A 27,378-nucleotide genomic window follows, 5' to 3' on the forward strand; every position below is an offset into this window, starting at 1 on the left:
AGAATGCTGATAGTAATAGCCTTACTGGTAGGTTCCTGTCCATGAAACCCTCTACAAGGTTTGAACTGTTTCTTGATGAGATCATGCCACAGTGGGCCAAAATAATATTAAGTTTAGGCTTGGCACGCTAGCACTGAATACATTTTAATCATAAATGGAGTAAGGAGAATACAGTTCCCAACGCCAATGAAGTGTGCCCAAAATGTTTCGGACATGTGGAAAGCATAGAACATGTTTTGTTCAGTTGCCCATTGTATTCAGGGGCCAGAGCAAAATGGCCCACACCCTATTGACAGAACTTGGAGATCCAGCACTAGTTGCCTGCTCCCCAATTATGAGATCATAGACCAGCAGACCAATGGTATTCTGTATGAGTCTATTTTTGCTAGCAGTGAGTGTAATCAGAAGGCGTATGGGCCTTTTGATGTAGTAAAACTATGTGATATTGCAAGCTACTAGAAATGTGAACTTGGGCTGTTTATTGTTTTATGCACATCATAGGCATCTATCACCCACTAGGTTAGTTTTAAATCGTGATGAAATATAAGGGAAATGGGCAGCTGTAGGTATTTTTATTTTAGTATGGCAGCTTATTGTTTTATGTATACTGTATTTACCTGTGGTGCCAAAACCTTTATTTAATTGACAACTTAAATTGGGCAACAGGTGTCCACCTCATTTGCTTTAGCGTGGATTGGACTTGCACTTTAGAAGATTGGTTTACTCGTGAGATGGTATGGGATGCATATACACTTAGGGGCATGGAATAAGTCTGCTTGACAGACAGACCCATTGAGGAAGGGCTTTCCTATGCATCTTAATGTTTATGCACTGAGAGTTTTGAATTGTAAATGTAACAAGTGCTGTCAGCCTGAGGAATTTAATTGTATAATTGTACCCACTCTTACCCACCAGTGATCTCTTATTGAGGGAGGGCACTTCATCATCCCACAGATTGTTATTTTTTAAACCGGAAATGTAATGAGTGTACTGGCTTTAGGAATACTATGACAACATCATGAATGGCTATCACTCTCTATATAATTGTACTTATTCTTTGCTTTTTCAAACGATTCGCTGCATATGGATAATGTTGTTTAAACTAATGAATATTTTAAATGAGCAACTGCAGATATTTTATTGTTTTAGCATAGGTTGCACTTCTACATTTGTCAAATTAGGTTGTTTAACGGTACCAATTGGGATGACCATGAGGTGTGAGTCATACTGGAGGTTTAACATGTGTTTTAATTGATTGTATGATGTATTTTACTGTGTTAATTGCTTTTATGGTCTGTGACCGAAATAAAGTATTTATACCTACCGACCACTAGGTTTGCAGCATCACAGTAGGACAGGCCCCGGGGCATTATTGTACCCCTGTGTCCCACCCCTCCTCTGCCCATCCCCTCTCCCTGAACGGGTTATGACAACCCAAAACTTAAGATCAGAGCTTAATGAAGGCAGGACATGAGATCCACACTATATGCATATTAATCAGTACCCTTAACCATAATTACATGCATTATGTGCCTCATGTGGGGCATGACATAACGGTATGCAGACTCAGGAAGTCTTTCTACTCACTTGACACACCACATGTCCCCCCTCCTGTGTGGTCGCACATATCATTCCTTGCTGGATCACATCGTTGCGGTCCTGCATATCTGACAAGTTGTACATGCAGTTGCAGGTCTGCTTTCCGATCAGTTGAAGCTGCACCTCCTGCAGGACATCTGAGTACAGCCCTCCTGAAAAAGCATATAAAGGAGTCACTTCTGAATCCAAGAATGGTTCAATGAAGAGAGTGAGTAATTCCTACCAAAATAGTGTCACAACCTTCTCCCTTGAAAGAACAGACCACTAAAGTAGAACTCTTGGTTTATCAGGATGGTACAGTTTTTTTAATCATCTCTTATGGAATCCAGACAGACGCTGTCGGGACACCCGATTGTCTTTGATTTTGCTATTGGCAGCGGTGCAAGAAGAGAAGCAGAAACTCATAAGTGGATCGAGAACGCAGAGATATACATGATTGCACAGAAAATCCTAGAGCTGTAATTTGTGACTGCTTCCCCTGAGAGAGACTAAAGTCCCTTGTGGGTGACTGCTGATATTCACTGGAGACGGACATCCTGTAACTCTGTTACCTCATGACAGAAGTTTCTTCATCTCACCAGCAGGAGTAAGTGTCAACCGAAGTGTCTGGCAAATTAGTCTTTTAGTGAATAGTGATTCCCTAACAAACAAGTCCTTGTGTTTCGGATGACTCTTCAACAATAACACATCGCTTTTCCTCCCCTCTGTGGACTGAGTAGTTGTGGAACCATGATACCTGCACCTGTATTTCGCATCCTCAATTGGCATCACTGTGATTTGTTTTATCTAACTGTGCCTCAGGTCACTTGTGTGAAATTAAATGTAAGGGCTTAGAAGCAAAACATTGCTAAATGCTATTTAAAAAACTGGACATATAGCCGGCATTGTCATGAGATGGCAGCTCAGCAAGATGTTCAGCCTTACATCTAGCATTAAAGGCTGTGACACCTACTGGGAGTGCCCTCTCTTCTCTGTAACCATGTCTGGCCAGTCTGAATGTGCCCAGTTGTGGGAACCGTGTAACTTAACTTTAGCTTAGGGGGTCTTGACTGGCACATTCTTTCTGAAGGCTGCTCTAACAGCATATGGAAAGGTCTTGCTGCTGGTTGCAATCGTGGTACCAACCTCACTCTGGTTTCCCTGGTACCTATAGATACAAATCTTAAACACACCCACTTCTGCAAGCTACGCCTACTCTGGCATTCCCACTGGGTCGCAGGCTATCTCCAGGAGCCTGTTTTTACAACCACAGATGGTCTAAGGTTGTCTTTACACAAACACCGCATCTCTGCTATCTTAAGGAACCTGTGCTTTCATGCTCACTGACCTTTCAAACTGTCTCAAGATTTTTGCTCCAAGGGATAGAAAGAAACTTAAACTTTTTTTAACATGTTTGCTGTCATGTCTCTTGCATGGAAAGACAGTAACAAATTTGCATAAAAAGAATATCACAAATGCATGACCGCAAATTAAAGACCTAATACTTAATCAAGACAAATTTCACAGACACTTCTGGGCTCTCACGAAGTAAGGTGCTACCCACCCGTAAATTGCTGCCAACCTCTCCAGGGTTACAATTACTATATAAACAATTATACCACACAATACCACACTATGAGAGGGGTCCCATAATGAGGCTGCAAAGCTTCTTTGCAGAAGGAGGGGTAAAAGACATAGACTCTAAGGCACAGTGGCAAACGTTATGTAGCACTTACTTTGCCTCTCTCAGACACTATACTTTTGGTTGATCCTGTCGATTACTAGTTATCCTCCGTATGGCCCTCTGTATCTCCTCAGATTCAAAGTGATATATCCCAGAGGCATGAGAGAATGCCTGCTGCTGAGTGAATGAGTGGCTGGCCGAAAAGGGCTTCTAGCTGACCCAGCTCCCAGTGACAGTGACAGCCATTTGCATTGAGTTCCTCGCAATCATACATACTAGTGCTGTTGCATAAACTAAGACTCTGGCTTAGTTCTTCAAGGTTATTTTTCATACCCACAGGTGTAACGAGTGAACTTAGTTCAATGCACCAATATTTGAAGGCAAAAGACAGGTTATGTAGCACTGCAGAACCCCACCCAATACATAGTTGAAGTGGCGGCAATACTGTTGGGTTACAAATAGTCCATAAACTGGAATCCAGTGACGCCATGGTGGTTGGAAATAAACCTATTTTGTTTGTTACAATACCACACATTGAAACTATACTAAGGAAAAGACACTTTAACTAAAAAGGGTTTATTACAACAGTCTCAACTTGTTGCTTAGTACATCTAAAATAACCACACGGAACATGATTTATGGAGCAACCTGTCCCATGGACAAGTAGATATTTTATTAAATTCCACACCCCTGTGGACTTGTAGTTATGGTGTGCGTGCAGAACCATATATCCCAGCATGTCACACTGAAGATAAAGCCAGGCATGGGGAATGGGATTTTGCGAGACACCAAAGTCCACTTGGCAGCGGAAAAGCAGCTCAGCTCGGGGGGAGGGTTAAGCAAAGCTGGGGTTGCCAGCAGCAAGCTCAAAAAGTCACACTCATCCTCCCAGCAGCGCCGGCTTGTCTGGTTGAAGAAGCAGGAGATGGCCAGTTGATGCGGAATCCTTGCAGTGTATGCACATTTGTCGATGTGACAATGCGGTATCTAATCAATGCGGGCAGTTCCATAAGCCCAGTGTTCGGGCGAAGGGAACCAATGGGAAAGATGCACTGGTAAGGTTGGGTGGTGCTCGGATGCGGAAGGCGCTAAGGACACACTCAGAATGTACTGTGAAGTACGGGTTCTGAAAGCCGACTTCTAATAATGAATTTAAAAAAAAATTACTTTATCTCTTACATTTCCATGTAAAGCTAGGGGTGAGTGGTAAACTCTGCCATGCGGTGGTTGGCAGAGTTATTACAGCGCTACACAAAACTTCACCAGCTGAGTTTACCCCACCCCTACCTAATACCTACTCCTATGCACCACAACAGGAGAGCATGGAACAGCATTACTTGCTTCTAAATTTTCCTAGGGAGAATCAACGCACTGCATACCTGTTTATAGAAAAGCACTGTAGTTATCATAAATCGGAGAGGCAGTGTTCCCTGCGAAAGATAAACACATGTCAAAGCAGTTCCTCTCCTCCCGAACTTGGCTTTGTATCAACTTTCAGCAGACAGTGCAATGCAGCAGCATCTCTGGCAGTCAAGATCTTCTCTGTCAGTATACTGTGCGATAATGTACAGCAAAGGACCTCTCTTGACAAATGATTAATTGTCAACTTTTTATATTGTATCTTGTCTGGGATGGTAATTTCTGACATAACCTTAGGAATGTCTGACATAACCTGTGTGCAGCAAGATGCTAGTCTAAGAGGCATTCTTATAAACAAATAAGGTAAAAACCTTTCAATTCAGACTACGCAGTTTATGTTTGTTAGACCTGGCACCTTGGCGTGAGTTTCCCTTCCACTTTTTGATGGTGTGCCTCGATTGTTTTGCTGGTGTTGTCCGCTCAGGGCACGGCGCCACGGCTAATCCGTGCCGCAGTGCAAGTGCTCCCTAGGTAAAGTGTACCTGTAGTTGATGTTCATGATTGGTTTATTGGATTTACTGTCAGTCCCCAGTAAAGTGCACCAGGGGTGCCGGGGCTTGTGAATGCCAATGCTGCTGGTGGGCTTGCAGCGCTGGTTGCGCCACCCACAGAAGCGGCCTTGTAAAATGTGTCTAGGGTCTGCCACCGCAGACCCTGCGTGCAGTCTGGTACTGTCGCGCTGACTGCGCAAGTGCCCCCCACTTGCCAGTCCCTAAACCTTCCCTTAACTACATATTAGCCACCCCTCTGGTAGGCCCAAGGGCAGGGTGCATTGTAGGCATAAGGTAGGACATATCCTGATGTGTGTGGCATGTCTTAGTAGTGAATTACAGCCATTTTCGTTTTTCACTATTGAAGGCTACCTGCTCTCCATAGGCCAGAATGGGCTGCTGGAGTCACTCCACGCTGTGACCCCAGTGGACTCAGAGAGCATGGTAGAATGTCAAGTTTAGTATGCCTGAACTCAGAATAATAAAATACTTCTTGTAGTCAAGTTTATTTTAATATCCTGGGTTTGTAAATACTACTTTTAGAAAGTTAGTATTTACTGACCTGACCATTTCAGTCCGCCTCTGCTGTGTGTGTGTGTTCTGCCTAGCAACAGTAAGGAGCAGGGTTGGGGAATCCCCAGAGACAGGTTGGCTGCCAGGTGGTGGGTAGGGAGATGACACCAGGATGGGTGGGAGGAGTACACCTTGACTCTTGAATAGACCTGTGCTCTGCCACCACAAAGCCGGCGCCGCCCCCTGTGGGGCGGCTGATGTCTCTGCCCTGCTGCTGAAAGGAAAGAGCAGAGTCACCATAACAAAGTGCTCCAGAGCTGGACTGAGCCAGGCCCAGGCCCCCTGGCGCTAAAGAACAAAAGAATCATGGTATAAAAGTAGGAGCCTGGCTCCTAAGAAATCAGAATCCTGTTTTACCACAAAGAACCTCTGCCCGACTAGAAGGAGAAGAAGACGCTGGAGGAGCTGGCCTGCTGCTTGCCTTGCTGAGAAAGGAGAGGAAGAGACTGCTGAAAAGACTTTGCTGCTTTGTGCTTTAAACATTCTCCAAGGGCTTGATCTGAGCTTGCCCCCTGAACTGAACCCCAGGACCAGTGGGTTCTCTGTGCTTTTGCTCGTCCTCCGATTCGAGCCGTGTGTGCATCCCGCTGGAAAGAGACTGCGCCCCTCAACGCCCCTCCTAGGGCCCTGACACTCAGGAGCTCGCCTGCCGCAACCCCGTGAGAGCCCCGCTCCGTCCGGAGCCGCTCTCTGTCCCCGGGCTAGGCCGCCTGCGCCCCTGTCACTGCCTGCCACTGGAGCGCGCTGAACGCGCTATCACCCCTCCCGCCGGAAACCGTCCGACGACTGTGATCTACGCCGGGTCATCCAGCTGCACTGACCGTGCCCTGTGACCCCGCTTCGCTATCCCCGGACATCTCAGGCCGCGCCGCCCCCGTTGTGGAGACCCCCCTGCACCGCCGTGCTGAGGGTCGCTGGCCGCGCCTGCCTACCTGCCCACACCCGCTGATCGAGGACCCAAGACCACTTCCCAAGCTGAGAGTCGCACCGACCTGTGTCGACTCTCCACGTCACGAAAGAAGTTCCAGTATCGGGCTCGGGGCCCGCAACGCCTTATTTCCCCGTTCGCAGGAGCCGATCTCTGTGAGTACTGGAACCACAAGTAACATTTGCAAGAGACTACAAAGTATCCATTTGAAGCTACGAACAACGAACATTTGCCTGCTTTACAACCTGGTGGCATAGCGAAAACGTTATTGGTCTTGTGATAAGTCTGCTGAGATATATATACCTATTTTTACATAAAGAAGCGTATTTTTCTACATATCCAAGTCTGGTGTCCGTTTCTGAGGGGATTGATGTATTTACTGTGTGTGCAATTGTAAGTGCTTAACCAACAACGCCTGAGGAATCGCTTTGGCTGCTCACGCCACGCACCTAGAGGGTGAGCAAGGGTCATTCAAAAGGGGTTATCCTGCGCCCTGACGTAGAGGAGAAGGTTCCTGCTTGACACAAGGGCAATCTTGCGCCAACCAGAGACCCCCAAGTCTAACAATGTTCTAATTCTTGTCTGACCTTGATATAGAGATAATGAGGCACTTGTCCCAGTTCTGAAAAGAAAGTGGCAAATAGAGGTTTTACAAATAAGGCTTGCAAATCTCTGGCATGATAGTGTCACAAAGGGCAACTGTGCAATGGTTTAAATGGGGAACACTTAAGACATGTAAGAACAAGGCTGAGTTCCATTGATACATAATAAAGGAAGTTGGGGAAAACCTGTTGATGAGCCCCTTTAAGAAACTCAATACAATGGGTGATTTAAAGGCGGACAGCTGATCAGGCAAACAAAGAAAGTCTGATACAGCTGATAAGAGTTTCCCTGCCAGGTTACGCTCATCCTTTATTTGTTTATTTAAAAAAAAAAAAAAACAGCTGATAAGTTTCCCTTAACAGTGTCAACTGCACATACCTCCCGGGCCAGTGAGAGGGCCACCAGTAGAATGTCAGACAGGTGAACTTGAAGAGGGTCGATTAAGTTGTCAGCACATTATGAGACAAACGTGCCTCATGTGCCTGAATATAACACCTTGGTGGAGTGTCTTGGTGAACACAGGAGAAAATCCTTCACTTCGGGGTGAGGGTGTAAAGGAAAGGAACTCAGGTTGCCCTACTCAATCTCTGGGGTCTACCCTGTGAGAAGGATGGAGCAGAGAGCACTGGAAAAGGTGAATGAGGTCTACATACCACATTCTTCGCGGCCAATCACGGGCAATCAGAAATACTTGGGTCCAGTCAAGTTGAATCTTACTGAAAAGGCGAGGCAGCTAGGTTATGGAAGGAAACGTGTCATGAAGCAGAAAGTTCCACTTAAAGTGAAACGCATCCCGCAATGCTCCCTGCATCAGATACTGCAAGGCACAGAATTTTGGGCAGTTGGCATACTCATCAGTGGCAAACAGGTCTATATGAAGTGTCTACCATAGATAGAAAAAGTTCTGGACTACCTGAGGATGAAGTTTCCTCTAGTGGCCAGCAAGATGACCTAGGCGGAGAATGTCCACTCGCATGTTAGCACTCTGGCCAGGTGATTTGCTACCAAGCAGATCTATTAGTCCAGAGCCCAGGACTGGAATTGCAGGGTTTCTCGGCAGAGGCGAATGTGAGAAGTTGGCCTGATGTATGATGTCACTAGTTCTAGTGTACACCTTATATCAGTCCAAATACCCTTATGGTGATTGGTTGTAAGGTCAACCTTATAGACCAGCTATCCTAGTGGTAGCATGGACAAGAGCAGTCTTAGGCTAAACTCTGAATGGCATGTGAAGCCAGCTGTGATACCATATATAATCCCTTGAATACCAAATGAAAGGACACCACAACAGATATATATATAAAATAAAGTGTATTTATTCTAGTCAAACCCTCAGCACTCTTTATGAGATTAGAGGTAAGTACAACACAGTCTTATTTAAGCATACATTAAGTCACACAGGTAAGTAATACAGTTAGGCCCTAGGGGCCACGCAAACCATATACTAAGTAAGTGGTATAAGGACCACTGTCACGGAAATAGAATAGGCCTAGGCCTAGGGAATCGCTGGGGCTACACTACACTAGCGTTAGTTAGGAAGTGGGAGGCCCACGGGATTCGTGTGCAGAGTGGAAACACTCACGCGTAATGCGTAAAAGTCAATAGCAATAGTACAGTTTAGAAAACGGTAGATTTAGGACACTTCCGGAGTAGCTAGGAAGTTGAGACTTGAAAACTAGACACTAGGATAGTCACTATCCTGATGAGCACCGGAGTACCCAAGTTACCTAGCCCACAGGCTGCGGGTGCATAGGGGTGAAGATGCGTCGTTTTCGTCGTCGACTCCTATGGATGCCTGAAGAAAGATGCTGACAGGCAGTCAGTGAAGAGTGTCCGGTGGATCCCAAGGCTGGGATCAAGAAGAGAAGAAACCTGCAAGCAGAAGGGACAGAGTCAAGGTCACTAGCCAGTGACCACGTGGAACCAGGAAGGAACCAGGCGATGTCGTGAAGATTGCAGGTGAAGGTGAAGCTTGTCGCTGCAGCCAGGAGGACCAGGAAGCGTCGAGGACGACCAGGACCAGGAGGCGAGCTGTCCCACGAAGGCTCTTGCTGTCGGCGGCGTCGAAGTTGGACTAGGACTCACCAAGCCTTGGCAAGCGGAACCCACGAAGAACGGAGGACTTGCTTCTGGTGCAGACCAGGAAGGTCTGGGGTGCTTCTTCTTTGCAGAGAAGTGGGAACCAGTCTGGAGGAGCCAAACCAGCGCAGAAGATTTCAGGGAGCGTCGTCACAAAGGCCACCAGCCAGCGGGCAAGCAACCGGACAGACGCGGCAAGCAGGAAAATGCAGAAGGGCCCCACGCAGGACTCGTGGAGTGTGGGGGGCTGATCTTCGGTGCAGATGGTGCTTGGGGTTGGGGCTTCTCAATCCCCGGTGCACAACTTCGAGGGTACCTCAGAAGCTGCGCTTTAAGTTACTAGCCACTTTTTCCAGGTAGCCGGTCCCACGTCGCTCGTCGCCTCCACGGATCTCAGCTTTGCTGTCGATGTGGATCAGGGTCGGAGAAGTCTGGAAGTCAAGGCTCTGGTCGGGCTCTGCAGTCGGTTCCTCGTAGAACGTGGGCAAAGCAAAGGGTAGTCTCTTGATGGTGCCTGTTTGCACAGGGTAGCCACTCCTTGGCTACAAGGGAGATTCTTCAGTCTTCTTCTTTCGTTGAATGTCGAAGGTCCAGAGTTTCTGTTCAGTTTTGCAGGTTCAGGATAATCTAAAGTCTTGAGGCCCAACTCCCACTCTTATACTAATCTGGGGGGCTGGGATACCTGCTAGGTCACGCCTTATGGGTGGGACCTGGGAGGGGGTGGTTACACCCACTTCCCTTTGTCCAGTTTCGCGCCAGAGCTGGGGCTGGAGTGCCCCAGCGCCGGTTTGAACTGGACTATGCAAGGAACACCTTGTGTGCCCCAGGCATGTCTCATTCCTTTCAGCCCACCCTGCCCCAATACACTAAAGGCTGTCTGGGGAGGTGCTAGCACCTCCCCAAGCAGGAAACCTATTGTCCAGGCCTCCCTGGCTGGGATCACTCCCAGCAGCAGGAGGTCAGACTTGTGTCTGTGGCAGCAGCATCCATTTTGTGATGCTGAGGCTTTGGTTAGAGTTAAACAGCAAAGTAGGATTTTAACATGTCTCTCCCTCTAGAAGGGAGGAATAATATCCTCATCACCAGAAATGGTATGGGGGTATTATTCCAAAGTGTTAGACACCTTACACGACATGTTTTGATAAAGCCAAACCATAGTTACCATAACCGTCTAAGATTATAAGGCACTTTAAGAGTATATGGTAGGCTATATCATAGAACAGCTATAAGGACATGGTTCCGAAATCTGCAGACAGGCTCAGCTCATGCTAGAGCACCATCTCACATGTTACCAAGCACTCTGCCTCCAGGATTGTTAAGGCCTGCCATAGGAGTGACTGATAGGTACACATGTGTCTATATGTAAGTTAGGTATAGGAATACTACACTTAAGCAAGGGGTGATTACACGACCTTGCCCCAGCTGAGTGATCAGCCAGTTGTGTCAAAATGGAAGGCCAGGCCAGGGGTGGCATAATACATGCTGCAGCCCCTGGTAGGCCTAGGGTACACCTATGCCCTGGGTACCTAGGGTACACTGTACAGGGTCCAATAAGGTGATCCTTACCAATTGGTTATGTACCTAGGGTACATGGAGTCCATTTTAAAGAGAGAGCAGACAGCCTGAGACCCTGAATGGCAGGATCTCAGGCCAACTAAGTCGAAAAACCAGCTAGACACTAGGCAAAAAGTTGGGGGTAACCATAGTCAGATATCCACCTTCCTACACAACCCCCCCCCAAACGAAAGGAGATAAGGCTGGCCTTGACAAGGTAAGCCTCTATTGCCTAAGTGGCCATATAAGGAAGAACCAGCACTGGCATGGTTACCCCCTGTCTCATGGTCCACTAAGCAATCCCTCATCCTAAAGGTATCATAGGGTCTCCACCATAGGGAATCTCTACCTTGGGTGTGTCTTTGCAAAGTAAAAGGCTGGTGTTGAGATGGAGTACTGAAGTGAGTGTCCTCAAAGTGAGGCCTCAGCTTCCTCCAATCATCCTCCACCATGGATGCCTTTCTTTCTTTCACTGAGTTGCACTGTGCTCTCAGGGTCAGCCTCTGGCTACCTAAAGCTGGAGGCTGGGTCCCTTTTGTGGGCTTACTGGAGGGACAGGTCAGGTTTGGGGCCCTAAGGTCCCATGTTTGCCTGTGCCCAACAGAATCCCTCTGGGGGAGGTCCCTAACTACCTGTAAAGGGGATCCCTCAGGAATGTTTTTACCCATCACCTGGCTAGGGCTACTAGCCAGGCAATCCTCATTCTTTTGATTGGGGGGTTCTTGTGGACAGGGGCCCTCTTGGGGTCCACTGGCCTCCCTGCCCTCTGCAGCCCTGGGCTGACTGAGGCAGGGTAGAGAGAGGCAGGCTACCTGCACCAGACTGGGTCCCACCTTGGAAGGGGCCACTGACATCAGAGGCTCAGTCAGGCCAGGCCTGGCTACCTCTGGGGCAGTTCCTTCACAAGGGGTGAGGTCAGATCCCTGAGGAGGCTGACCTTTTCTTAATGTCTGGGGAGAGGGAGACTTTTCTTCCTCCCCACTACTCTCTGTTTGTGTGGAGTGATCCATAGTTTCAGGCTTCACTACACCTAAGTCAGTCTGAGTATGGGCTGAGACCATTACAGCCTTGCCAACCTTTTCAGGAAGGCACTCAGTTTGTGTTTGAGCTGTGACTGTCACAGCTCTGCCAATCTCTACAGGGAAGTCTGTCTTTGCCTGGGCTGTGGCTACCACTGCCCTTCCAACCTTTTCAGGGAGGAAATCTACTTGGACAGGGGTTGTGGCTGGCACAACCCCACTACCCTTTTGTGAAAGGCCTACCATTTTAGAATGGGTGTCTTGTTCAACTTCAGCCCAAGCTGAGAGTTCTAAGTCATTCCCCAGTAAGCAGTCCACAGGCAAGGTTGGGGACACTGCCACCCTTTTAGGGCCAGTGACCCATCCCCAGCTGAGACATACCTCTGCCATGGGGTGACTGTTCTGTTTGCCATCAATGTTAGTTACCTGGTATGAGAAACCAGGCAAAAACTGCTCAGAGGGGACTAGCCTATGGGCCACCATAGTGATGCTAGCTCCAGTGTCTCTGTAGGCCTCAGCTTTTCTACCATTGATGTAGGGTTCCTGTCTGTACCTACCCAAAGTGTTGGGACAGGCAGTGAAGTTGGCAAACCCCATGCCACCATCACAGACAAGAGTAGCTGCTGTAGGGGAATTGGCTAAGCCAGGATCCCCCTGTGTTCCCCAAGACAACCCAACCAAATTTTTTGGGGCACTCCCACCACCTGGGGGATTACTGCTGACAGAAATAGGTGGTGTGACAGGAGTAGTTGGAGGAACAGTTTTGTTTTTAGCCCTTGGGCAACTGCTGTCAGTTTTACAATGCCCAGGAGTTTTACACTCATGGCAGTAAGGCTTTTTAACTGTGGTAGAGGAGGGAGCTTGGGACCCACCACCCTATGTGGAGTTTTGGGGCCCTGAGGAAGATTTCTCTTTTGCTTTATCCCCACCCTTCTCTTGAGGCTTGGTGGTATCTTTCTTTTCGTCACCACCCTGATTTTTAGGCCTAATCCTGGTCCTGACCCATTTATCTGCCCTCTTTCCCAATTCTTGGGGAGAGGTCAAATCTGAGTCTACCAGGTGTTGATGGAGAAGCTGGTTCTGACAATTACTAAGGATCTGCTCCCTCATAATCAAGTTGTACAATCCTGTATAGTCCTGCACCTTGCTGCCATTTAACCATCCTTCCAAAGCCTTAGTGGCACAATCCACAAAATCAGACCAGTCCTGTGTCTGTGTCTTCTGGGTGTCTCTGAACAACAACCTATATTGCTCAGTGGTTAAGCCAAACCCATCTATCAGAGCACTCTTCGGGACTTTGTAATTGTTTGCATCCTCATCACTGACTGTGAGGAGCTTGTCTCTACCTTTGTCAGAAAAGGAGAGCCACAAGATAGCTGCCCACTGACTCTGGGGAACCTGCTGTACTTTGCAGGCCCTCTCCAAAGCAGTCATCCACTTGTGGATGTCATCCCCATTCTGATATGGGGGGACTATCTTGCTTAGGTTTCTATGGTCATAAGACCTATCCCTATCTCTAGGAATGTTGCTGCCACCAGTGGGTTCTAACCCACTTAACTTTTGTTCTCTAGCCAGAGCAAGCTTCTCCTTGGCAAGGGCAAGTTCTTCCCTCTGAATCCTCAGATTAGCTTCCCTCATTCTGGCTTCATGCTCCTTTCTCTCAGGGGAAGTCATTCCCCTGTGAGAGGAAGCATTAGAGATGTTAGAGACATGGGAGTGGATGGATTCCCTTGAAGGGGATCTGTCCCTCCTGCTTCTCTGTGTAAGCCTACTTGGGGGTCTGTAAGGGGGGACCCCATGCAAACTCCCATGTAAGCTTAGGTTAGCCTGGCTAAGTCTTCCTACTTGGCCCTGGCTGTCTACCTCTTCATCTGAAGTCTCCTCTGACTCCTCTGTGGTGGGTAGACCCTCCTCTGTACCTAGGGTACCTGCCTGAGATGCCCTAATAATGTCATACTCCTCTAGGAGTTGTCTTAACTGAAGGAGGGTAGGGTTTGCACCCTGTTTTATTCCTCTGGAGGTACACAAGTGTCTCATCTCCTGGAATGTTAAGGTATCATATCTAGAGGGGGTCTTTTGCAGACCTGATCCTCCTGAGAGAGCATCTACTTGATCTCCTCTCAGAGACATGATCTAGTGAGGGTGTGGTGTGTGCACCTACCTACACTAGTTGTATCTACTAGACCTCTCTAGTAGTTGTAGTCAGGGTGTGTTACTCCCTTCAACCTACAACTACAAAGTCCAGTAGGACTTAAGTATTATCATCTATGTTATATGTACCTAGACAATATCTGTGTGATCTTTCAATTTAGTATCTCAAGATTACAATGGTATTACAACAGCAAGCTCAGATCCCAACCGCTGCTCACCAATGTGAGAAGTTGGCCTGATGTATGATGTCACTAGTTCTAGTGTACACCTTATATCAGTCCAAATACCCTTATGGTGATTGGTTGTAAGGTCAACCTTATAGACCAGCTATCCTAGTGGTAGCATGGACAAGAGCAGTCTTAGGCTAAACTCTGAATGGCATGTGAAGCCAGCTGTGATACCATATATAATCCCTTGAATACCAAATGAAAGGACACCACAACAGATATATATATAAAATAAAGTGTATTTATTCTAGTCAAACCCTAAGCACTCTTTATGAGATTAGAGGTAAGTACAACACAGTCTTATTTAAGCATACATTAAGTCACACAGGTAAGTAATACAGTTAGGCCCTAGGGGCCACGCAAACCATATACTAAGTAAGTGGTATAAGGACCACTGTCACGGAAATAGAATAGGCCTAGGCCTAGGGAATCGCTGGGGCTACACTACACTAGCGTTAGTTAGGAAGTGGGAGGCCCACGGGATTCGTGTGCAGAGTGGAAACACTCACGCGTAATGCGTAAAAGTCAATAGCAATAGTACAGTTTAGAAAACGGTAGATTTAGGACACTTCCGGAGTAGCTAGGAAGTTGAGACTTGAAAACTAGACACTAGGATAGTCACTATCCTGATGAGCACCGGAGTACCCAAGTTACCTAGCCCACAGGCTGCGGGTGCATAGGGGTGAAGATGCGTCGTTTTCGTCGTCGACTCCTATGGATGCCTGAAGAAAGATGCTGACAGGCAGTCAGTGAAGAGTGTCCGGTGGATCCCAAGGCTGGGATCAAGAAGAGAAGAAACCTGCAAGCAGAAGGGACAGAGTCAAGGTCACTAGCCAGTGACCACGTGGAACCAGGAAGGAACCAGGCGATGTCGTGAAGATTGCAGGTGAAGGTGAAGCTTGTCGCTGCAGCCAGGAGGACCAGGAAGCGTCGAGGACGACCAGGACCAGGAGGCGAGCTGTCCCACGAAGGCTCTTGCTGTCGGCGGCGTCGAAGTTGGACTAGGACTCACCAAGCCTTGGCAAGCGGAACCCACGAAGAACGGAGGACTTGCTTCTGGTGCAGACCAGGAAGGTCTGGGGTGCTTCTTCTTTGCAGAGAAGCGGGAACCAGTCTGGAGGAGCCAAACCAGCGCAGAAGATTTCAGGGAGCGTCGTCACAAAGGCCACCAGCCAGCGGGCAAGCAACCGGACAGACGTGGCAAGCAGGAAAATGCAGAAGGGCCCCACGCAGGACTCGTGGAGTGTGGGGGGCTGATCTTCGGTGCAGATGGTGCTTGGGGTTGGGGCTTCTCAATCCCCGGTGCACAACTTCGAGGGTACCTCAGAAGCTGCGCTTTAAGTTACTAGCCACTTTTTCCAGGTAGCCGGTCCCACGTCGCTCGTCGCCTCCACGGATCTCAGCTTTGCTGTCGATGTGGATCAGGGTCGGAGAAGTCTGGAAGTCAAGGCTCTGGTCGGGCTCTGCAGTCGGTTCCTCGTAGAACGTGGGCAAAGCAAAGGGTAGTCTCTTGATGGTGCCTGTTTGCACAGGGTAGCCACTCCTTGGCTACAAGGGAGATTCTTCAGTCTTCTTCTTTCATTGAATGTCGAAGGTCCAGAGTTTCTGTTCAGTTTTGCAGGTTCAGGATAATCTAAAGTCTTGAGGCCCAACTCCCACTCTTATACTAATCTGGGGGGCTGGGATACCTGCTAGGTCACGCCTTATGGGTGGGACCTGGGAGGGGGTGGTTACACCCACTTCCCTTTGTCCAGTTTCGCGCCAGAGCTGGGGCTGGAGTGCCCCAGCGCCGGTTTGAACTGGACTATGCAAGGAACACCTTGTGTGCCCCAGGCATGTCTCATTCCTTTCAGCCCACCCTGCCCCAATACACTAAAGGCTGTCTGGGGAGGTGCTAGCACCTCCCCAAGCAGGAAACCTATTGTCCAGGCCTCCCTGGCTGGGATCACTCCCAGCAGCAGGAGGTCAGACTTGTGTCTGTGGCAGCAGCATCCATTTTGTGATGCTGAGGCTTTGGTTAGAGTTAAACAGCAAAGTAGGATTTTAACATGTCTCTCCCTCTAGAAGGGAGGAATAATATCCTCATCACCAGAAATGGTATGGGGGTATTATTCCAAAGTGTTAGACACCTTACACGACATGTTTTGATAAAGCCAAACCATAGTTACCATAACCGTCTAAGATTATAAGGCACTTTAAGAGTATATGGTAGGCTATATCATAGAACAGCTATAAGGACATGGTTCCGAAAGCTGCAGACAGGCTCAGCTCATGCTAGAGCACCATCTCACATGTTACCAAGCACTCTGCCTCCAGGATTGTTAAGGCCTGCCATAGGAGTGACTGATAGGTACACATGTGTCTATATGTAAGTTAGGTATAGGAATACTACACCTAAGCAAGGGGTGATTACACGACCTTGCCCCAGCTGAGTGATCAGCCAGTTGTGTCAAAATGGAAGGCCAGGCCAGGGGTGGCATAATACATGCTGCAGCCCCTGGTAGGCCTAGGGTACACCTATGCCCTGGGTACCTAGGGTACACTGTACAGGGTCCAATAAGGTGATCCTTACCAATTGGTTATGTACCTAGGGTACATGGAGTCCATTTTAAAGAGAGAGCAGACAGCCTGAGACCCTGAATGGCAGGATCTCAGGCCAACTAAGTCGAAAAACCAGCTAGACACTAGGCAAAAAGTTGGGGGTAACCATAGTCAGATATCCACCTTCCTACAGCGACACAACCCTATTCTTCCTTGGTTGTTGATGTAACACATCACAGTCATATTTTCCATCAAGATCTGGTCAGACTGAGATTGAATGGAAGAGATGAAGGCCTTGAGAGATAGACGTATTACCTGAAATTCCAACAGAGTGATGTGCAATATGAAATCTTCCGGAGACCAAAGGTCTCTGATCAATTCCTTTAGATGGGCTCTACACCAAAGAGTCCACCGTGATTAATGAGGTCACAAGAGGGAGAGTTTTTGATACAGCTTAGGAGATCTCCATTGTGTTGGAAACACTGTCTTTGGCAGCACCACTGGAACCCATGTGTCAGTGTGCATGGTTGACCATCAGAATGCAGGAGGCTAGTAGACTGAGTAGGCATAAGACCATCAGGACTGGAATGATCATTACATTCTGAAACATCAGAATCATAGCCTGAATATCTTGAACACTCTGAGGAGGATGGAAGGCTCGACTCAATGTGGTTTCCAGTATTGCCTATACGAACAGGATGTGCTAACATGGTACTAGGTGAGATCTGGGCTTGTTGATTGAAAGGCTCAGGTCGAACAACAACGTGATTGTCTCCTGAGACAACATCTGTGTAGAGCTGGCTTTGATGAGCCAGTTGTCCAAGTAAGCGAATACCGAGATTCTTGTTGCCTGAAATAGTCCTCAACCAATGCCATCACCTTTGTAACGACTTGAGTAGTGGAAGTGGTACTAAACAGAAGTACCACAATATTTGAACACGACCATGAAGCGAAGATACCTCCTGTGTGACTACAGAATATGGATGTGAAAATAGGTGTCCTGCCAGTCGACAGACACTATCCAGTCTTCCGCTTCCAGCACCGGCAGAACATGAGACAGGAACAGTATTTTGAACTTTTCTTGTTTGGGTAACCAGTTAAAAACCCTGAGGTCAAGAATCATGCGTAGACCTCCATTCTGTTTAGAGACCAGGAAGTATCAGGAGTAGCTAGCCTAATCTTGTTGCTGCTCTGGAACAAACTCCACTGCTCCCATTAGGAATAAGGATTGAACCTTTTGCTGAAGGACCCGCAGAGTTTGGCGGGAGTGCATCTAGAAGGGGGTGAAAAAGAGGGAACATTTGTTGAAAGGCTAGGGCAAACGTCCTCTGCACAATTTGCAAGACCCAAAGGTCTGAAGTAATGGCCACCCAAGCTTGTGGAAAGGAGGGAAACTGTTCTTCAGCAGGCTATGCATGTTCAGGTAAAGTGGAGTTAGGGTTGCTCCCCTGCCTGCAGTGGCTGGGAAAGAGGAAGTAGAGGAGGAGGTAGGGAGAGGGAGATCCCTTGTTCATTCTTTGCCTCACCCTCTATATTGTTTGTAAAGGGGGTTTCCCTATTGCTGTTTCTGATTGGTTAAAGTCTGACGGCCCTGAAATGAAAAGCCACTGCGGAAGGCACACAACTTCTGAAACTGAGTGTAGTCTCTAAATTGGGTTTGTAGACCAAGGGATCTGGCCATGGCTTTGTTGTCACTGCATCTCTTCAGTGCAGTGGCCTTTGCACCAAAGAGATTAGATCCATTGAACCGAAGATCTATCATTGTAGTCTGGATTTCTTTCTAAAGCCCCAAACTTCGTAACCAGGTATGACGGTGTAAGAAGATGGGTGTCCCCATGGCTCTTGCTACGGAATCAGCAGTATCTATGTCTCTTGCTTTGCAGAAGCTTCACCATCCCCGATCAGTCGTCCAAAAGAATAGGAATGACTACTTGTGCTGAATACAAAACAGCATGTATATATCTACCAAGAAGACAGGTGGCATTATCAGACTTGCGAGCCACAATCCCCACCAAAATTATCTTCTTGACAAACTGTTCCACGTTCTCTAATTCCCTGACAGATGGAGTAGAGGGAAAGTAACCTGGTATCCTTCGAGGAATAAGAAGCCTGCAACACTGGACTTTCTAGAGATGGATGAGCTGAAAGGAAAAAAGGATCCCCGGGAGCTGATTTATATGATCAGGCAATTGATATTGAAGCGGCAGTAGAAGTAATTTGCTTCTCCAAAATGGCCGGTATGGGCTCTGTCAGTGCTTCATTGAACAGAAGCAAAGGTTCTTCCATGTGGGAGTTGTAATGCAGGACAAATGTTTGATTTGACTTCTGTGGATGGTAGCTGCAGGTTCAACATGTTCACTGCCCTCCTGATGACCATTTTATAGGAGGTCATCTCTGGTGGAAAGTCCCATTAGAGATAGCAGTTCCCATTCTGGAGAGGCATCAAGTCCACTGGCATCTATCAAGCTGCAAAATCTGGGTCCAATGTGCCCTCCCCCTCATCATAGGGACTGAGATCTCCTTGAGGGTCTGTGTCTCCAAAGAAGTATCTGCCTTCCTCTATTAGTCTTTCTACCTTTCTTCTGCAGTTGTTCGGCACCAGTGGCAGAATCTCAGGCTGAAGTGAATGAGACTCCAGCTAAGGTGAAGACAGTTGTTGGGGTGGAGGTGGTGACGCAGGTGGCATCATCCACAGCACCTTTTGCACCCCTGAAGAGACGTTGGAGTCTGGCTCCAGTAGAGGAGAATGTGGAACCAATGATGGTGGTGTCACACTCGGCTTCAATCCTGCTAGTAGCACTACTTTCATATGTTGCCAAGTAAGAGGCGTGCTTTCGAAAGCAGCTCCTGGAGCTCACCGATTCCTTCCACTGCCATCCGCACAGTTTTCCATCAGCCATAAAATTAAAGTTGCCTAAATGATCATGCTTTAGACAGGTGTGGATACAAAATGGCAGCCCACTCAGGCACCACCAGGGGCTTTAGAGGGGTGGGAATCCTTCAATGTAAATCACTGCCATGCACCGTACAGAACAGCTGGATGTGCCTAGCTGAGCCCTAAATACAAACTGATAGACTAACACACCCGCACACACCTGCCTAAGCTTACTCTGGAATTCCTCTAGCGTGCCCTTGAGGTCAAAATAGAATCAGGAGCATATGTACAAGGACTTATGTACGGTAGCTTTTTTTTAATCGCCATATGTACAAGTTGCCGCTAACTGCAGTTAGCGTTAGTTTCCTGGCGAAAACGTTTATTTCTGCGATCGCCACTTCTGTTAGTGATAACGAATCAAAATGAGATGCAAGGTAGGCGTTCCCATCCAAAAACAGCTGCTAAGGCCCATTAGCAGCTGGTTTTTACGTCCAGAAAAACGCTGTTCTAAAAAATGGTGTTAAAGAGACCAGTACATAAGGTAGACTACCCCAGACCCTCATTTGGTCACCTACTGATGCCATGGAGGTACTACTCCTGCAGCTTGGAGCCCTAAGAAGACCACAACCGCCACTGCAAAGAAGAGAGCGGGTCTACTGCCAACACATCACCCTGATAGACCCCCCTCTAGAGGATGTGATAGCCCACTACAGGCTGAAAAGGACCAACATCCTATGCATACTGACCCAGATAGCCCCCGGGCTGCAGGCACCATCACAGTGTAGCATCAACATCCCTCCGCAGACAAAGCTACTAGCAGTGCTGCACATGTTGGCCTCGGGTACCTTCCAACCAACCACTGCCAGAGTTGGTGGAGTCTCACAGTCATCCTTCCCAAGGTTCCTCCCAACTGTCTTGGATGCCATTACCAGCGTGATGCCACAGCACCTACGCTTCCCCAATACTGCACAGGAACAACTTGTGAACAAACAAGGATTCTATGACATTGCTGGATTTCCCCACGTATTTGGGGCAATTGACTGCACCCATGTTCTATTTGTGCCCCGGACACTGCACATATCTACAGTAACAGGAAGCACAAACACTCAATGAACGTTCAGGCAATCGTGGACCACCAGGCCTTGTTCATCAATGTTGTTGCAAAGTTTCCAGGGAGTGTGCATGACTCCTACATCTTTCGACAATGCATCATCAATCAGCGGTTTGAGAATGGCACATATGGAAATGGACTGCTTCTTCGTAACTACTAACTGAACACACCTCACACCTCAAGTCCCCAATAATGTAGCTCAAAGATGTGATAATGCACAGGTAGAAAATGTAATATGACATGCACTGTAACAGGTCCACCTACTATACACAAGCACGCAATGCCAAATGATCATGACATATGTCAGACAGCACAACAAGGGAGTAGCCTACAAAATCCTACACAAACCAGTATGGAACACATGGAATATAGATTTGGCAGAACTCACCTGATAATTTTTCTTAAAAACATATGTAGCATGACACAGAATATGTGCTCCTGCTGTGCTACATACATGTTGAAATAAACATGTGCCATTTGTACAAGAAGATGACAGATCCCACTCACATGTGATGGTGCACAATTAGCTGACATGCAAAAACAGTCAGCCATGCACCATACATCATGTGTTCCTGCATCATGTGATTGCAAGTAGTACTGCATGAGGGGATCACCAATTGCACACTTCAATATTTAGCAGACAAGGAATCTCTCTGACAGCTACCCTCAGCACAATCACTCACAATGAGGTATATAGATGATGTTCCAAAATAGTAATCGCCAAAAACTTATGGGGGATGTTTCAGCAAGCATACGTGCTAATGGTGCACCCCATGAAATATGTGCACATGAGAAGATCAGTATGTGTAACGGGCCTGTAAAGAAACTGTAACCTAATTTCTAGTTAAACATACATCCTGACAGTGACAACATGGAGGCAATACACAGGATCCAGACAATGTCACCATGGTGATGTGCTGGCTGTCAAGTATAGGCAATTTAATTTGCAGTGATACTGGTCAATTGTCTGAATCTACACATGACAAATCTGAATATCCAAACTAGCACAAATCACACACACCAAAATAGACACTGCAAACACAGCAGGCACAAATACTAATGGACACATCTATCCATTATATGTTCCGGGTGATCAAGGATAGGCACTCACTCCATGGCTGATGACGCCCCTCAGAGCAACACACACACAGAGAGAGTACAACGTTGCCCTTGGATGCTCCAGGTCCATTGTTGAAAGGATATTTGGAGTGCTCAAGTCAAGGTTCCAGTGCCTCGATGTATCAGGCGGCAGTCTGCTGTACAGCCCTGAACTTGCCTGCAAAATCATCATGGCATGTTGCATTTTGCACAACATATGTGTGCACACCAACACGCCATGGGCTGAAGAGCCGGAGGATACGAACAATCTAGAGGACGACCAGGAAGAAGATGCCGCACACACCACATCCTCTGCTGCTGGAATAGCATGGAGGGATCTAATAATCACACATTTCTTCACTTAATCACAATGTCCAAAAATGCACATGTGTACATTTGTTTATAAAAAGCATATAAGCCTAGTTTGTGCAATAAAATATCACTACACAAAAATCTTGCATGCATGTTTATTCTCTGCATAAGTTCATATATCTGACAAGTGAAAGGTAAACATTGTGAGGTTAGTAATGGAGCTTTTTAAGTTTTAGGGTGTGTTTAGGGGGTCTGAGATGAATTCTCAGGTGTGTTTTGGGGTCAGTCATGAATTTTAGGGTGTGTTTGGGGGTCAGAGATTAATTTTAGGGTATGTTTGGGGGTGTGTGATGAATTCTAGGGTGTGTTTTGGGGTCAGTGATGAATTTTAGGTTGTGTTTGGGGTCAAAGATGAATTTTAGGGTGTGTTTTGAGGGTCAGTGATGAAATCCATGAAATCATGTTCATCTGAGAAACAACTTGCACTTCTCGTCCAAATTTTTACCACTTTAACGCTAAAGCGATATTATTTTTCATAACCGCTACGGAAAATAATCGCAAAATACATGTAACAACATGGAATATTACCACTAAAACCAATTTGCGTGTTGATTCTGACCGCATAATCAAAAAATGGGCCGCAAACACACAGGAAGTGATGTCAGCATGCATCCTGTGTACTGGAGGAGTACCGTAGACTTTCACTTTCTCTTTTGAGCACACTGCTATTGAATGTGGAGAGTGTTGGAGGTGTTTGGAGTTGTGTGCTGTTGTTTTTGGGAGTAGAGAGTGTTGTTGTGTCCTGTGAACTATCCCTAGTGTCTCTGTGAAGTCTTGTGTACTTGTCCTTACGTGTTTTTTGCGTCTTGTACCAAATCTTGTCGGGTGTCTGTCCAAGGGGTAAATTTACATTATTAATAGTTTCTGGGGGATATATTTGGGCTTTATTTTCTTACTAGTGGGTTTAGGTGTGTTCTGGGATATGGTGGTTGTGGGTAGGGAGGGCAGGATGTCAGAGGGGGCATTGGGGGGCTTCCTCTGGCTGGTACAATTCTACCTGCCCTTGATGGTTGAGAGTGAAGGTAGGATCCTGCAGGGATATTCCGTACGTGTGCGAAAGGTGAGGTGGGAGCATCTAAGGAATCACATGCTGAGGATCCTCAGTGTGGACAGGGCTGTCCGACAATGGAAGCACCGACGGCAATATTGCGTGGGCCGTGAGGGTGACATGTTGGACCACCTGGGAGTCATCATTGACCTACAAGGTGGTAAGTACAACCTCATAATTGTTAAATGAACACTTTTGTAACATATCCTAAACTGCAGTCTGTAACACAATGGGGCATATGTTCAAGAAAGTGGCGGAGTAAGGCGTTAGCCTTCATGGCTTAACGCCTCACTTTGCCACTTCAGAAACGCAAGGCTGCACCATATTCCCAATGATATGGTGCAGTCTTGCATTTCCCCCTGAGCTGGCGCTACACTTAGCAATGTGGTGCCAAGGCAGACACCCTTGCACCATAGGGTAAGAGTGTCTGCATGCAGGGGAAAGATTGTATATGTTCAGGAAGGGTGACCTTCCTGTACATAAACAATCAAAGGCATTTAGCTTTTTCCATGTGTGCTGCACAAGGCAGCATACATGGAAAAAGGAAAAACTAGGAGAAATAATGCATTTGTCCTCATTTCGCAAAGTTAAGATCAGGTTTTCCATGATCTTAACTTATGGTGCAGCCTCCTATGTACTCTGCCCTCGTACCTTGTTTTGTGTGACGTATGATGATATAGGTAAAATTGGTCTTTTAAAGTAGGCCATTTTCGGAGTGTCACATACAGAAGGTGTGATCATACACCATCAACTGTTGGGACACACCCTTGTGAGATCTGCAGCGATGCTATTGTCTACCAGGCCTGATCGTAGTGGGCGTAGTGGGGCTACGTGGAGCAGCATGTAGTGTGGCAAAATCTACGCACACTCGCGGGCTCCACGTAGCCCCACTACGCGCCGCCCACCAAACGCCCGTCCTAATTTAAAAATATTTTAAAGAAGGTTAAAAGTACATATAAACCTCCTTACCTTCAGCGCGGCGTCCCGGGGCTCCCTCTTCTTTCTGACGGTAACTTCTTCACGCAAATGCGCATGTGCGGATGCCCGCGCATGCGCATTTCTCGCGAGAAATGCGCATCCGCGGGCATCCGCGCATGCGCATTTGCATGAAGTTACTGTCAGCAAGAAGAGGGAGCCCCGGGTCGCCACGCTGAAGGTAAGGAGGTTTATTTACCTTTACCCTTCTTTAAATTATTTTTAAATTAGGGCAGGCGGGAGGCGGGAGGCGGGTGGCGGGCATCTCTGCTTCACTACGGTGTGTACGTAGCGCTGCCTGCTACGCCTACTTCGTAAACGGCGAAGCAGGCAGCGCTACGTGCACTCCGTGGGCGAAGCGGAGCACGAAGCCCAGGGTTATTGTCTACAGACCATGGAGAACATGATGGTGTGGGAGAAATGAGGCCTTGGGAATGTGTCACACAAGTATTGTGTGCAAAATGTGCAAATTTGCAAGCAGGATTGTCTTGTGTTGCCAAACTCAGCATTGGTCATGTCTTGTGGGAACAACAGGCAAAGTAGACACAATCATGTATGCAACCTGAACTGCAACAGTAGAGATACAGGGCATTGTCATTGATGTAGATGTATATGATGATGAATAGAACACGTGTGAATTTATGTCTGATACCAACACACGTTTCCTTTCACGTCTCACAGCTGGCACACCACTGATCACTCAGGAGGACATCAACGCCTTCCGGGACCCACACGCCACTGGTGAGTTCATCCATTAAATATTGACATTGTGAGATGTGATGAATGTCTGGGTGTGTTAGGTTTGAAAATCCCATTCCTGCTATGCACTCGTTTCATGCTATATTAGGTTAGCATTGTGTGGCTAAATATACGCCATTTGTATTCACGTTATGCAACCCACTGAGTTATCCCTGCAACGTGCAAGCTTTAGTTAGCTAGTGTTACTCCATTTTGTATTTCGTAATCCCTATTAGGCTGCTTAGACCGTGTCTGAATTAGGCCTCATCAACTGGTAATTTGATCTACGCTTGAAAAGGTCTGGGGCTAGAGCCTGTCTTCTTGAACTCTGTACAGTCCCCGGACTAAAGGGAGCAGTCTTCGGACCGTTTTGGTTTGGTTCTTGAACAATTTTTATTATCTATCTTTTCTTTTATTACTGTTGTTGTTGTTATACTTGTCCGTTAGAGACAGTGCATGTGTCTTATATTAAGATGCCTTGTCTAAGTAAATTGGGATGTTTTGGATGTCAGTGTTTTTCTACTGAGGCTTGATTGGAAGAGAGCCAGCCTGCGCCTCCGGAGGGTACCCCAAATTTTGATGCATACCCCAAGCACGGTATTGGCCCTATTATTGTTTAGCACATTGTGGAATAAATATACGAGGGACAATGCTGAGTTACAGTGGCCACTTACAGGCTTGTTGAAGATGAACAAAAATGTAATTTCTTGCAGGACAAATTGTTCGCCAAAAAGAGCAGGCCGTCAATGATTGATTCTCTAAGAGTATGGCAGATTGAGGTGAAGCAACGTCGTATGAGAGCAGAGAAAGAGGCCGAAAGAGACAGACACAAACAATAACGCTGAAAGCAGTGGCCTATGAAAGGTAAAAGATAGAGAAAGGCATAGAATGTGCAGATAGAAAGTTTCAATTGCAGGCTTATAAATGCTATGTTACTACAGAGGAAGGTGATGCTTTTGTTGAGGAGCTATTGGATTCTCACCCTCCTCCGCCTTATGCTCCTGAGCGAATATACCCACAGGTTCCAACATCTCAGACCCCGGCCCCTGGTGCCGCTCTCCCTTGTACTTCTGCCTCTAGTCAAACTGCTTCGGCCCCAGCCCTGCCTGCTTCCTCTCTACTCACGCAAGTAACAGGGGCGGTAGCCGTTAACTCTCCTGTTCCGTCTACTGACTCCGCATCTGCCACTACACCCCCTTTCACTCCTACAACACTGTGTCCTTTCATGATGATACCCGTCTCCTCATCTGCTCTTTCTCCCTCGAGTATGACACCCCAAGCATTGCCGAATGACGAGACCCCTGCATGTTAAGTATATGAAGGGAATTGGGTGGCAGCGGGAGACCGCATGGAGAAAGTGTTGGTGCGTTCTGCTGTGGGTGATGAGGAAAAGCAAATGGTGGCAAATCAAGCAGCTCAGTGGGCCTGGAATGTGATCTATAGTGTGGAAGATGTGTGGAGTGTAATGAAAGATTATGAGCCGTTCATACAGAAGCATGCTCTTAAGCACATGTAGGCCACGCTAATAGGACAGTGGGAGCAGTGTTTTCAGGGTGTTGCACCGCAGATCATCTATGACATACGGGACAGGGTATATGCTACAGGTATGGCTCCCAATGAGGTTTTTAGAAATGTAACGACATTGGTGGGTTACCGAGGCAGATTGCTCCAAAAGGTTCCGACGATGGTGACCCAGTGCCCCATGAGGGAGGTTCATCCCATTTACCATCCTGAAATACCAGAACTGTGCGGCTCCCCGAATGCTGTAATTTGTCCACGAGTCGACGCTCGGTTTCAGGAACAGTGGATCTATACTCCTTTGAAGAGGAGCGAGGGAATATCCCTCAAAGGTCAGTTGCCGGACCCTCCCTCGGTAAAACCCAACAGCGTACTACAAAGAGTTGACAGAGACGACCTCCTCCACGGTGATGACATTAGCTGGTATTGAGTTGTTCTTTGGCCTGTTGGTACCGGTGGCTATATGGAAACAAGTGCATACACAGGATCATGTAGTGGAATTGGGAGAAACATGGGAACAGATCAGGGCATGGGATAAGGAACGCAAGCCCGGCGACAAGCCGAAGGCAGAGATATTGGCCTTACCGGGTCGCATTATCACATATGTGCATTCCCTTATCCCGCCGATACGGGTGGATTGGGACAAGTTGACTGCATGTCGTCAGAAGAAGGACGAGAGTGTGTCTGAATCTGTTACTAGGTTTGAAGGGGCATTTCTCGACTTTAGTGGTCAGGACCTGTCATTGGAAGGTGGTGTCTGGTTGTTTGTCAACAGGTTCGTTAATAACCTGCTTCC

General features: G+C 47.3%; 1 protein-coding gene across 1 annotated transcript in view; it reads right to left on the reverse strand.

The window, feature by feature from the left end:
• LOC146811701 (polyserase-2-like) overlaps positions 1 to 27,378 on the reverse strand; it is a 1,284,631-nt gene that overhangs the window by 432,689 nt on the left and 824,564 nt on the right. Inside the window, exon 11 of the mRNA XM_085615101.1 lies at positions 1,588 to 1,751. Within this exon, the coding sequence (XP_085471227.1) occupies positions 1,588 to 1,751 (164 nt within the window). The remainder of the gene's footprint in view (positions 1 to 1,587; positions 1,752 to 27,378) is intronic.

The sequence above is a fragment of the Triturus cristatus genome, chromosome 7, assembly GCF_964204655.1.
Source record: "Triturus cristatus chromosome 7, aTriCri1.1, whole genome shotgun sequence".
NCBI lineage: Eukaryota > Metazoa > Chordata > Amphibia > Caudata > Salamandridae > Triturus > Triturus cristatus.